This window comes from Cavia porcellus, unplaced genomic scaffold, assembly GCF_034190915.1.
Source record: "Cavia porcellus strain 051 isolate PalLab524CR breed Dunkin Hartley unplaced genomic scaffold, mCavPor4.1 scaffold_10, whole genome shotgun sequence".
Taxonomy (NCBI): Eukaryota; Metazoa; Chordata; class Mammalia; order Rodentia; family Caviidae; genus Cavia; species Cavia porcellus.
The window spans coordinates 64885931-64898229 of NW_026947493.1; the positions used below are offsets into that span (position 1 = coordinate 64885931).

General features: G+C 33.0%; 1 protein-coding gene across 2 annotated transcripts in view; it reads right to left on the reverse strand.

Annotated features, from left to right (window-relative positions):
- Window positions 1-1593: 1593 nt before the first annotated feature.
- Window positions 1594-12299, reverse strand: part of Pip4p2 (phosphatidylinositol-4,5-bisphosphate 4-phosphatase 2) — a 52173-nt gene continuing 41467 nt past the window's right edge. For both annotated transcript variants that reach the window (XM_003479882.5, XM_005008239.4), the window contains exons 6-7: window positions 3859-3949; window positions 1594-3141 (exon numbers count right to left, since the gene is read on the reverse strand). In XM_003479882.5, coding sequence (XP_003479930.2) covers window positions 2998-3141; window positions 3859-3949 — 235 coding nt within the window. In that variant the 3' untranslated portion in view covers window positions 1594-2997. The remainder of the gene's footprint in view (window positions 3142-3858; window positions 3950-12299) is intronic.

A 12299-nucleotide genomic window follows, 5' to 3' on the forward strand; every position in this document is an offset into this window, starting at 1 on the left:
CTGACTAAAGGCTATAATGTATTATTCAAACAAAAATTCCTTCCTACTTTCTCTGTTCTTGGGCACTGAAAGATATTCTACTTTTTACTAAAAAATTAAATATAAAGTCTTAAATTTGGATCTAATTCAAACTTTCTGGTAACTCATATAAGAATCATCTTACATATGTACTTGCTAACTTTAAAACAGCTATTATCAGTAAAACTCATTCGGATTTTGGTAACTTTATTATAAAGCTTCAAAAGTCTATGACATTCATATAATCATTATAAACCATTCTTAACTATTTGCCAAGAGCAAAACTTAAACTTTCCAATTATTACTCTAGTCCAAAAAATTTTTAAAAAGCATTTATCTCTGACCACTCTGAAATAACTACTACCACTGTACTATCTTATTTTCCTTAGGTTTTCCATAAATACACTAAAATAGGTTTCCCAAAATGGATCATTATTGTATGTGCTAGTTTGTAACTTGATTTTGTTACACAATATTTTGCAGATCATTTCCAATTTCATAATGAAAATTTTCATCATGTTCTTAGTGATTGCTTGTCATTTCATAATTAGTATGCCATAATTTGTTTCAGTCATCCCATATTGTTGAATTTAACTATTTCTTATTTTAATTCCTGTTAGAAAATGTTATAAACACCATTGTGCATGCATATCTACTCTTTTTAACACCATCAGTATAAATCCTTAGAGAATTATTAGGTCAAAGACTTTTTAAAAAGGGGAGTGGGGATAAGTGTGTGTTTTCTCATATCCTCAAATTATAGGGGCATTATTCTTTTTCATTCTTTGTTAATACGGTAGGTGGGAAATAAAGTCGCTTTAACTTATATTCCTTGATTTTTAGTAAATTTTAAAAGTTCACACTTAATAACTTACTATATTTCTTTCATGAATTGCTTTTTCATGTTGTTATTCCTTTCCTTATTACAAAGATGAACTCTTGAAAATATCTTCACAAGTTGTCCTTTGACTTTGCTTATTGTTTCATATAGTAGTATTTGAAGTATATGTTTTGAATTATCCACAATATCGACCCTTTCTATATGATTTTTAAATTACACTGGAAAAACTTTTCAGTTGTCTCTTAAGATTATATTTAGCCATATACTCTGTCACAAAATATAAAGTACAGATATAAGTAGGTAAGAATTTAAAGTAATTTGCTCAATCATTTATTTATTCATGCATATTCAATCTTTCATGAATATCTAGCATATGTCTTAAATTGTTCTAAATGATGATAAAGCAGTGAACAAGACTACCCAAGTTTTTGCTTTCATTTAGTTACATTCCCAAAAAAATATATGATTTAGCATTCAGATCAAAAAGAAAAGAATGGATTGATTATTCAATATAAAATTCCAATGCAACTAAACATTAAGGAAAAATACAATTTCTTACTGAACATCAACAGTATCACAAATGGAATTAAAATTTGAATTTCAAAAGTATACCCTTGAAAATAACAATCCTAAAGTGAGTGTAACATTTATTATGTACCTTCTTAAACATGAAAATTAAAGCAAGGTAATTTCGAAAATGACATATCATTTTTTAAAAATGGAATAGAGCAAAGTAATTTTTGAACAGTAATCTTTATTAGTGTGTTTTCAAAGATACATATCATCCTGAGCTACTCCATTGGTACATTTATCATTTATTCTGAAGTTTACACGTATTTTGTTCCAAACTCTCTGGTGAGTACAATTTTATACTAGTCAGGAGCATAGTAATTTAAAATATTTGTCTTATCCTTGGAATCACCAATTAATTTACTCAAATTATCTCATTATCTAATTCTATTACATTAAAGACTTTAGAACATTATTTTTCAATTAAGCAATTTCTTTTCAAAACTGCAAAGATGGGCAGTGCAAGAGCTGATTCCATAAATCCTAGCACATTCTTAGAAAACTATGTTGCTCTTTATCTCTGATCTGTTTTCTTACATAAATTGGATAATTATATGACCAGTTATATTTGGGAAGAATGGTAAGAGTACCTCTAATCTTAACATTTTAACTAGTGCAAAATGCCATAGGCTCCTTTTACATATAAATGGCACATAATTATCCAAATGAAAAAAATTTATCATGATCTAATGAAAAGGAGTATAATCCAATGTAAATATATCTTTGATTAAATGGTCAAGTAAAAATATGTTATGTGAAACCTTTCCTCTGGTCTCTATAAAGAAATACATACAGCTGATTAACATTAAACTTTATAAATCCAGACCAGATTTACTATAATTGGCAAATGAAAAGACAGAAATAAAAGACAAAAATTCCCACGATCATTGAAAAAAGACATTTATCCAACATCTCCAACTGTGGACAAATAAATATTTTAATTCTCATATTTCAAATTACTATCAAAATATTATATCTTTCTACAAACAACAAAAAAAACAAGCATACAGTATCTAGAAATGTTTCTCAGACAAGAATGTTTCAAGTTTTGTAAGTACACTCAATTTTTTTTTCCTGAATAAGGTCACTATAATCTTAGGTTAAAATTACTGTAAGCAGTTCAAGCAAAAATGAATATTGCTTAGATTATAAAGCAAGCAATTTTGATAGTGTAATTAAATGTAAGTATAAATGTGAAACTATTGCAGAAACATTTATAAACACTTTTTAGGAATACTCACAGATCAGTAAATAATGAAATAACTGATTTAAACAAAACAAACATGATATAATATGTAAGGTTTGCAGACAAATCCAAAATATTTTTAATTGCTTTAAAAGAACATACGAACATAGTTTTATCTTTCTGAGTTTAATATCCAGCAGCAAAACAAACTGTTTGCATATGATGTAGTGCAATGAGCATTTATTTGAAAAAGACTTGCAAAGTCTTAAAACTATTATACATAAACCAGAATGGAATCCATTAGGATGAATGATTTAAAGATGTCCAGAGTAGCTCATCAAGAACTGCTAGACACTCTCACCTGTATCACTGAATTGTAAGCTTATGCAAAACTGTGTTCTGGATAACTGACTCTTATGGCTCCCCAATAACAAGCTCGAATAAGGCAGATCAAACCTAAGAAATAAGCAATAGCCCAAGAAATGTAGGTTGCACGAAACTGCCTTGCAAAGTCTTGAGTGCCAACCTAAAACAAAAAAGAATTTTTAAAAAGATTAGAAATTTTAAGAAAATACTTGTTAGAGAACTTGTGCCAGCTTACACGTGGTTTGAATTAAATATACCCCAAAAGCAAAGCCACAAAATCCCTATAAAGTGAGTAGATATACTGACTAAAACTTACAGATAACTCTGATACTTATACTAACTATAAACTTTATAAAGTAAATGAAAAAGCATGCCAAAATATATTTTCTTAAATGGGTATTTAATCCATGAAACTCCTTACCATTGTGTGACACAACACTGTTAATAATATGGGACCAGATATACTAAATGAGAAGTGAAAAAGCATGGAGAAAAGTTGGCAGCAAAACATATCAATCAGTTCCTTCTTCTAGCATAACCCCCAAGCCAATTCCTTAGATCCAGTCTTCTCTAAAAGTAAGCCAACTTCATATTGGTAATAGATTACTGCTTAACTTGAATAAAAAGAATTACTTTTTCAGACTTCCATAGTTGAAGGAACATTGCTTTGAAAGTAAGATACGCTATTGACATACGAAGTTGTTTCTGCCACTAACTGAAAACAAATGGACTTTTATTAAATGAATAGTAAATTCTCCAGTGCTAAGGACACTCAAATTTGTCCAAAAACACCACTTTTCTGACAGTCAACCCTGCCCTCACCACTGACTACTACTAACAAAGTTAAGAGAAAAGAATTCTATCAAGTGGTACTCACAGTTAATCCAACTCCAATGAAAATACTTATCATTCCAATGGTAATATATGCACAGCAGCGCCTTCGTGGAAGTGCACTACCCACTGAAGAGCTAAAAATTTGCAAGAATAAAACAGAACATTAACCATTTGTGTAAACTTTATCCATGTCATCTTTGTGAGTTCTTTCTATGGATTCAGTCACACTGTACATTTTTTTCCATCAATTTAACAGATAACCTGTGTAACATACCAACTTCAATGTGTGACAAAATTACAAATGATGAATTTGTGGTACCATTGTAGCTTTAAACAAATTTCAAGCCTTGGTTATTGACAATATCCACAAAAAACTGCTATGGTCCCTGATGATCTTCCAAGATATTTCTAAAAACTTCTATTCCAAAATGGAAAATCAGTGTTATCTTACAAATAGCAGTTGTTAAAGTTATAGCAATTTATGTTTGGTGTGTGTGATGATTAACTTTGATTGGAAATTTGGCTACACAGATGCACAGGAGATAAGTGGAGATTAGTGGGCGGATTGTCCCAGGCAAGGATCTCCAGAAACCCAGTAAGATACCTGCAGCGGCAACAGCAGTGGTGGGACTGCTATTTATAGCAGCAACAGAACATCAGCTCCAGCCTCCACATCCAGAGGTCAGGATCAGCCCTATATCCAACACAAATCCCACTGCAAAAAATGGCTGAAATACCAACACTGAGATCAGACTTGGACCTACTATAGAACTGTAAATGCCAGAGGAATTTTACTTCATTTATTTTTCAATGTTCGATCAGTTTTCCTTTTTCTGTCCAATTGAGGTCTTTTTAAAATTTAGTTTAATTTGGTCTTATTTTTTAGGGTTATTTCTGTTTTCTGTTTTTAGTCTCTTTTTTCTCTCTTTTTTGTTTCTTTAATGACTTAGATTTTTTTACCTTCCTTTACCTTGCATCTACTTGTCCTCTAATTCTCTTTTGCCAACTATCTTGCTTTATTGTATGATACTTCCATATGAATAAACATTGTATCTTCTTCACCAGGTTCACTTTAATACTTCTCTGCTTCCTCTTCCATTCCTTCCCTTTTCTGTCCTCCAATTTCCCAAAACTTGGGTGATCAGCCTATGCCTCCCAACCTTGCTCCTATTATACAGAACATCACTCATCTCTCTATCTTGCTCCCTATCTCCCTTAATCCTCCCCACATGACAGTGTAAGTCACTCCACTAAAGGGAAAAGCATTGCATACAGGTTCCTGGTGTATGTTGGACTATGTGCTTAAAACTATCAGGCTAAGAGTTACACTCTTAGCTAAGAGCTGCACTCCAGACTACTGTCATTGTTAACTGTAATACTTTAGCCAGGATATAACCTGCTATAACCAATTTCTCCTATATGACACCACTGTGATTGTATGGGATCATTACCATCATCATTATCCAGTACTGAAGTACTCTGTGCTGAGTCAAATAGGTAACAACCTCTCATCCTCAACACATTGGGAAGGTAGGTTCTTCTGAGACACAAAGAGCAAGAACCACCTACATCCAGAAAAAAAAAAAAAAAAAAAAAAAAAAAAAAAAAAACACCTGTAGAACAGCCATTTCCCAGGGAAGACTTGATACTAGGGGGATAAAGCTATCTGCCATACAAAACCTATAAGCATCAACACAGAAACAAAGAAATATAAAACACAGAAAACAAAATGACAAGATATGGAAGTAAAATACAATCCCAAACCCAAGCCCACCTAAGACAAGCACAAAGCACAATAAGAGAAGAAAAATCATAAGCCAACTATTGGAGCTTTCTGAATGATAGCAACAGAAATGAAAAAAAAAAACAAAGGGAAGATGCTATGGAAAAAATAATTTCTAAGGTGCAAAAAGAAATGACAATCAAAATGAGTAACATGAATGGAGGCACAGATTTAAAAAATAGAGGAGCTCAGGAAAATAAAAGCATGAAAGCTTAACATAGGAAAAAAATAGAATACAAGAAACATAAACAGACATAAGTCTCGGAGATTAAAAACTCCACTTGAAAGTATGTGCAACAGATTGAATGAAAGCTCAAATACAATATCAGATCTAGAAGACAGGATTGCAGCTAGAAATCATGAAAAGACAGCTATTTTAAAATATTAACAGACCATGAAAAATGAATCCAACAGCTACCAGATGAAACAAAGAAAAACAATATATGATTGACTGGAGTCAGTAAGAACGCTGGAGACAATGCGAAAGACATTAAACTGTTCACAGACATAATGGCAGGAAACTTCCCAAACATGCTTAAAGAATTTGACGTTCAAATAAATGAAGCATCTAAAACTCCAAATCACCATGACCAAAATGAATGCACACCCACCACATAATAATCGACATTCCAGAAATTCAGCACAAGAACAATATTAAAAGTGGCTAGAGAAAGAAAACAAATCACCTCTAGAGAAAAACTCATCAGAATCACAATAGACTTTGCAATACAAACCACATCAAATCAAGGAAAGCTTGGAGTGAGGTATTGCAAGCCCTAAATGAAAATAATCTTCAACCCAGATTAATGTACCGCACAAAACTATCTTTCAAAATCAATGGAGAAATAAGATACTTCCATGATAAAGAACAACTGAAGAAATGTACAACCACCAAACCAGCACTACAGAAGGCTCTGAAGGATGTAACAGAAAGAGATAACAAAATTGCAAACACATGAATACCAATAGAAAAAAGCAGCCAAGCCAGGCAAACAAACCAGGGAGAGAGAACCAACAACAGGAAAATAACACGAAAAAGATAAGCCAACATAATCAGTTATAACTATCGATGTAAGTGGTCTCAGTTTATCATTCAAAAGAAACAGAGTGGCAGAATGGATCAAGAAACAAGACTCAACAAAATGCTGCATTGAAGAAACACATTTAACCCTAAAAGAAATCCACAGACCAAGAGTCCAAAGGATGGCAAACAATTCCCCATGCCACAGAAACCCTTTCCCCAAAAAACCAGGGATAGATATTCTGTTTGTGCAAAATGTAAATTGTAAGCCAAAACTTATCAAATGAAACAAAGAAGGTCAGTATGTACTTGTTAAGGAAAAACTGCAAGAAGAAATAATGATCATAAATATATATGCGGCAAACACCATTGCAGCAAACTACATAAAACAAATATTAACAGACATGAAAGACCAAGTAAGCACTAATGCAATTGTGGTAGGAGACCTCAATACTCCACTCTCACAAATAAACCACCCAGAAAAAAGTCTGTATATCAGATTTAAACCAAGCCTGTGATCAAATGAATCTGGTAGATGTCTACAGAGTATTCTACCCCAGAACATCAGAACACACATTCTTTTCAGCTGCACATGCGATGTTCAAAATAGAGCCTACATTAGCACACAAGACATGTTTAAGTAAATGTAAAGAAACTGAATCCATTCCATGCATGCCATCTGATCATAGTACAATGACACTGAAAATCAACCCAAAAAAACCCATTAAAAACTACAAAAACATATGAAATTAACACCCTTCCGAACAAACAATGGGTCACAGAGGAAATTAAAGACAAAATTAAACTTATTACTTAAATAATAAAGCAAATCCAACATACTTGAACTTATGGGACACAAAGCAGTCCCATAAGGGAAATTTAAAACAATGAACTCTCACATCAGGAAACCAGAACAAGTACAGATAACCTAATGTTGAACCTCAATCTTCTAGAAAAAGAAGAACAAATCAAGCCCAATGCTTACAAGGGTGTAAATTATAGAGATAAGAGTAGAAATTAATCCAATTGAGACTAAGAAAGCAATACAAAGAATCAATGTAATGAAAAGTTAGTACTTTGAAAGAATAAATAAAATTGAAAAACAATTAGCTAACCTCATCAAAAAGAGGAAAGAAAAAACATAAATTCAAGCAATTAAGAATGAAAAAAGGGTAAATTACAACAGTTCCTACAGAAATCCAAAAGAATTTATATTCTAATAAGATGGAAAACACAGAAAAAAATGGACAGAATCCTGGATACAACTGAATTACCAAAACTAAATCAAGAAGTTATAAAAATTCTCAATAACCCAAAATCAGCCAGTGAAATTGAAAATGTAATTAAATATTGGTCAATGAAGAAAAGCCCAGGCCCTGGTGGGTTCACTATTTAATTTTACAAGAAATTTGAAGTACTAAAGGAAAGCAGTACTTCCAAAATCATTCCTAGAAGCAAGTATTAACCTAACTCCAAAAAAAAAAAAGAACCCAGCCAAAACAAAAAACTCAAGCAATCTCGCTAATGAACACAGATACAAAATTCCTCAATAAGATACTAGCAAACAGAATGCAGCAAATCATTGACAAGATTATATACCATGACCAAGTAGGATTCACAGCAGGGATGCAGAGATGATTCAACATATGCAAATCAATACCTGTAATACATCATATTAACAGAACTAAAGACAAAAATCATATGATCATCTCATTAGATACAGAAAAGCATTTGACAAATTCCAACACTAATTCATAACATAAACCCTACAGAAGATTGGAATAGATGATCTTTATCTCAATCTGAAAAAAGCCATCTATGACAAACCAATAGCTGACATCACACTAAATGGTCAAAAACTTGAAAGCATTTCATTCTAAAATCAGGAACAAGAAAGGATGTTCAGTATCACCATTCCTATTCAATATAGTGCTAGAGATAGTAGCCAGAGCAATTAGACAAGAGAAAGAAATAAAGGAATAAGGATAGGAAAAGAGAAAGTTAAATTATCATTACTTACAGAGGACAAGAAACTTTAGATAAAAGAGCCAAAAAAACTCCATTAAAAGACTAGTAGACTTAATAACCAAATTCAGTAGTATAGCTGTATACAAAGTCAATACTCAAAAAATCTATATAGCATTCCTATACACAAGCAACAAACTCAGAGAGAGAGAAATCAGGGAAATCACACCCTTTATAATATCAACCAAAACAATGAAATAGTTAGGAATCAATCTAACAAAGGAAACAAAAGATCTATACATTGATAATTACAATACTCTGCAAAAGGACATTGAAAAGGCTATCAGAAAATGGAAAGATATTCCTTGCTCATAGATTGGAAGAATCAATATAGTGAAAATGGCCCAACTTCCAAAACTCAAAGCATACCTCACAGAACTATAGAAAACATTCTAAAAATTCATTTGGAATCAGAAGATACCTCAAGTAGTAAAAACAATTCTGGGCTACAAAGGCAAGTCAGGGAGCATCACAATACCTGACCTGAAATTATACTACAAAGCTATTGGGATAGAATCAGCATGGTATTGGGGGGAAAAATAAACAGATCTGAGGATGAGTGGAACAGATTAGAAGATGCAGACACAACCCCAAACATACTGACCCACCTTACCTGTGACAAAGTAGCCAAACAAATTCACTGGAAGATAGTATCTTTAATAAAAGGTGCTAGAAAAACTGATTCTACATGCCAAAGACTACAACTAAACCCATGTCTATCACCTTGCACTAAAGTCAAAATGGATCAAAGATCTAAATACCAAAACAGAAATAATAAGTGTTCTGGAGGAAAACACCAGCAGAAATCTTAAAGACATAGGTTTAGGCAGAGACTTCATGAAAAAACCCAGACTACGTGGAAAATACTACAAAGAACCAACAACTGGAATCTCACCTTATCAAAAAGCTTTTGCACAACAAAAGAAATTACCAACAGAGTGAAAAGACAACTCACAGAATGGGAAAAAAAAATTATATCTGGTTGTCCCTCAGACAAAAGACTATTAGCTAGAACATCTAAAGAATTTTAAGAAGTCAGATATCCCCACATTCAAAGACTCAATCCAAAAATGGTCATCTGAGATAAATACTTTCTTCTCAGATGAAGAAATACAAATGGCAAATATATATATGAAAAAATGTTCAACATCACTGATCACTAGAGATGCAAATTAAAACAACACTGAAATTCTTTCTCAAGAAAGAATGACTATCATCAAGAAATCAACCAATAACAAACACTGGTGGGGATGTGGGGAAAAAAGAACCCTTCTTCACTGTTGGTGGGAGTGCAGACTGGTACAACCACTGTGTAAATCAGTATGATGATTCCTCAAAAAGCTAGGATTAGAGGTCCCATTCTGGCTATTCCCCTTCTGGATATCTTCCCAGAAGAATTAAAACTATTATTCCAGAGTGATATATGTGCACCTATATTTATAGCAGCATAATTTTTAATAACTAAATCTTGGAAGCAATCCAAATGCCCATTAACTGGAGGAATGAATAAAAAAGATACAGTATTTTTATACAATAAAGTAGTACTCAGCAATAAAGAAGGGTTAATTTGAGACTTTTATAGGTAATTGGATGCAACTTGAGATTATTGTGAAACGAATAATGTTTATGTGTGTAAACATCAGATTGTCTCCCATGTATAAGAATCTTAAAAAGGAAATGCTAAAATACACAATAGATACTGTGAAATAGGAAGAAACTGTTCAAAAGGAAAAAGAAACTAGGAAGGCTGAAAGGGGAAACGACCATAGTAAAAAGGAAAAAGCACGAGTCAGCTATACAAATGTCTCTCAGTTTATTAAAAAGGAAAGTTTGTGCTAATATTGATTGGAGACATTTCTATGTACATATCTTATACCCTGAGCAACTACATTAAAGGTAATATGTAATGTTTAACTATTGCTATTCTCCTATTATTTTATTATGAAATTTTGTTCTACCTTTTTTCCGAAAGTTAAAAAATTGTAAAATAATAAAATTCTATAAGCCCTAAACACACACACACAGACATACAACAACAACAACAACAAAGTGAAGATGAGTGGGTGTGGCTGGGTAAGTCACCAAGACATAAACTGAAGACCATGTCTGTCCCCCTCAGGCCTCTTCCCTGCTTCTGCTTCCTAGCTGCCATCACCAGAGCAGCTTCTTCCTGCCCTGCCTCTTCTCCTTGTTCTGCTGGAAGCCAGTCAGTCATGGGTGGACTGAAACCTTGAAACCATGAGGCACTTACAACTTTTTCGCCTTTTAGTGTTTAGGTATTTTGTCCCTGGAACTGGAAAGCTGACCAATGTGATATAGAAAATTGGAAAATGGAGCACAGAACAAAAAAGAAAAGAAAAATTAGGTATAATTCCACAATCATAAAATAGTCACTCAACAATCTGGCAATTTTCCTTGGGATTCTGCCAGCAAGAAGGCCATCACCAGATGTGAGCTCCTAACCTTAGATCACATTTGTGAGCCCAAATGAACTGCTTTATTTTATAAAGCATGAAGTTCCTGGTATTTTTATAGTAAGAGAAAATGAACTAAACAATAAGAGTTTAAGGACAAGGACAGATATGTATAGATAGAGGAATGAGTTATTTTAGTTGAAAATAGTAGCATTGTTCAGGTATGAAAAAAAGTAATTTTGTCAAACAATGAGCAGCACAATAACCTTTCTGCAATGGAAGGTTTCTGCAGGTAGAAACAAAAGATATTTGAAGTTGAATAGATGTCTTCCAGGTAAGGCAGGTTAAGGAAAGCACTAGCCAAACTATTCCATATCTAGCAGGATGAGATTAAAGAGACAGAAATACAAAAGTGCATAATACATTTTTAGAAGCAGCACTTATTGAGGTTGAGACAAAGAGGGTTGTGTGTAGGGCTGGAAGAAAGCAAAGATACTCATAGATAATTTAGGCATAGACTTAAATCTGGGGACCTAGATATATCTTGCTAATAAGTTTGCAGTTTGATTTTGGAATTTAGTCAACAAGCCTACATAGTAAACCATACAAAGCATTTCTAACAAAAAATAAAAGCAGATCTTTCTTTGGGGTAATTTACATGCCACTAAGTAATCCTATCTACGTCTTTGGTCACCTGTAAAAACAAATGCACGGCCATGAACATAGCAGCTACCAAAAGATCTGAAGCTAGAGAGTTTAAAATCATGTATGTATTTGAGCACCATCATTCTAGTAAATGAACTGAGAACTTCAAGGCTGGAGTTTGAGAGAAAATTAGAAACCAATGTAATAATCTTAGTGAGAGGTGCTAAATGCATGAACTAAATCAGAAATACTGATGATAAGAAGACAAAATTAAAATAGTCACAGATGGAATTGGTAAAACATTACCATCTAGCTGTGGAAAATGAAGCAAAGATACACTCAGATTTCTGGCTTCATCCTGGGCAGATGGGATAACACCCATCAGTATGACATAGTCATCAATATATAAGAAAGGTTATCTTGCAGAGAGGGTAAGGATGTTGTTCATGGTGTGTTTGAGAATACAGGGAGATACCAGGTAGAAATAATTATAGGCAAGTAGTGAAGAGAGACTGTATATCCACACCTAAAGCCCCAAAGAGAGACTCGGGATGATTGCTGGGATATAAATGACACAAAAACATACAAGAAAATCT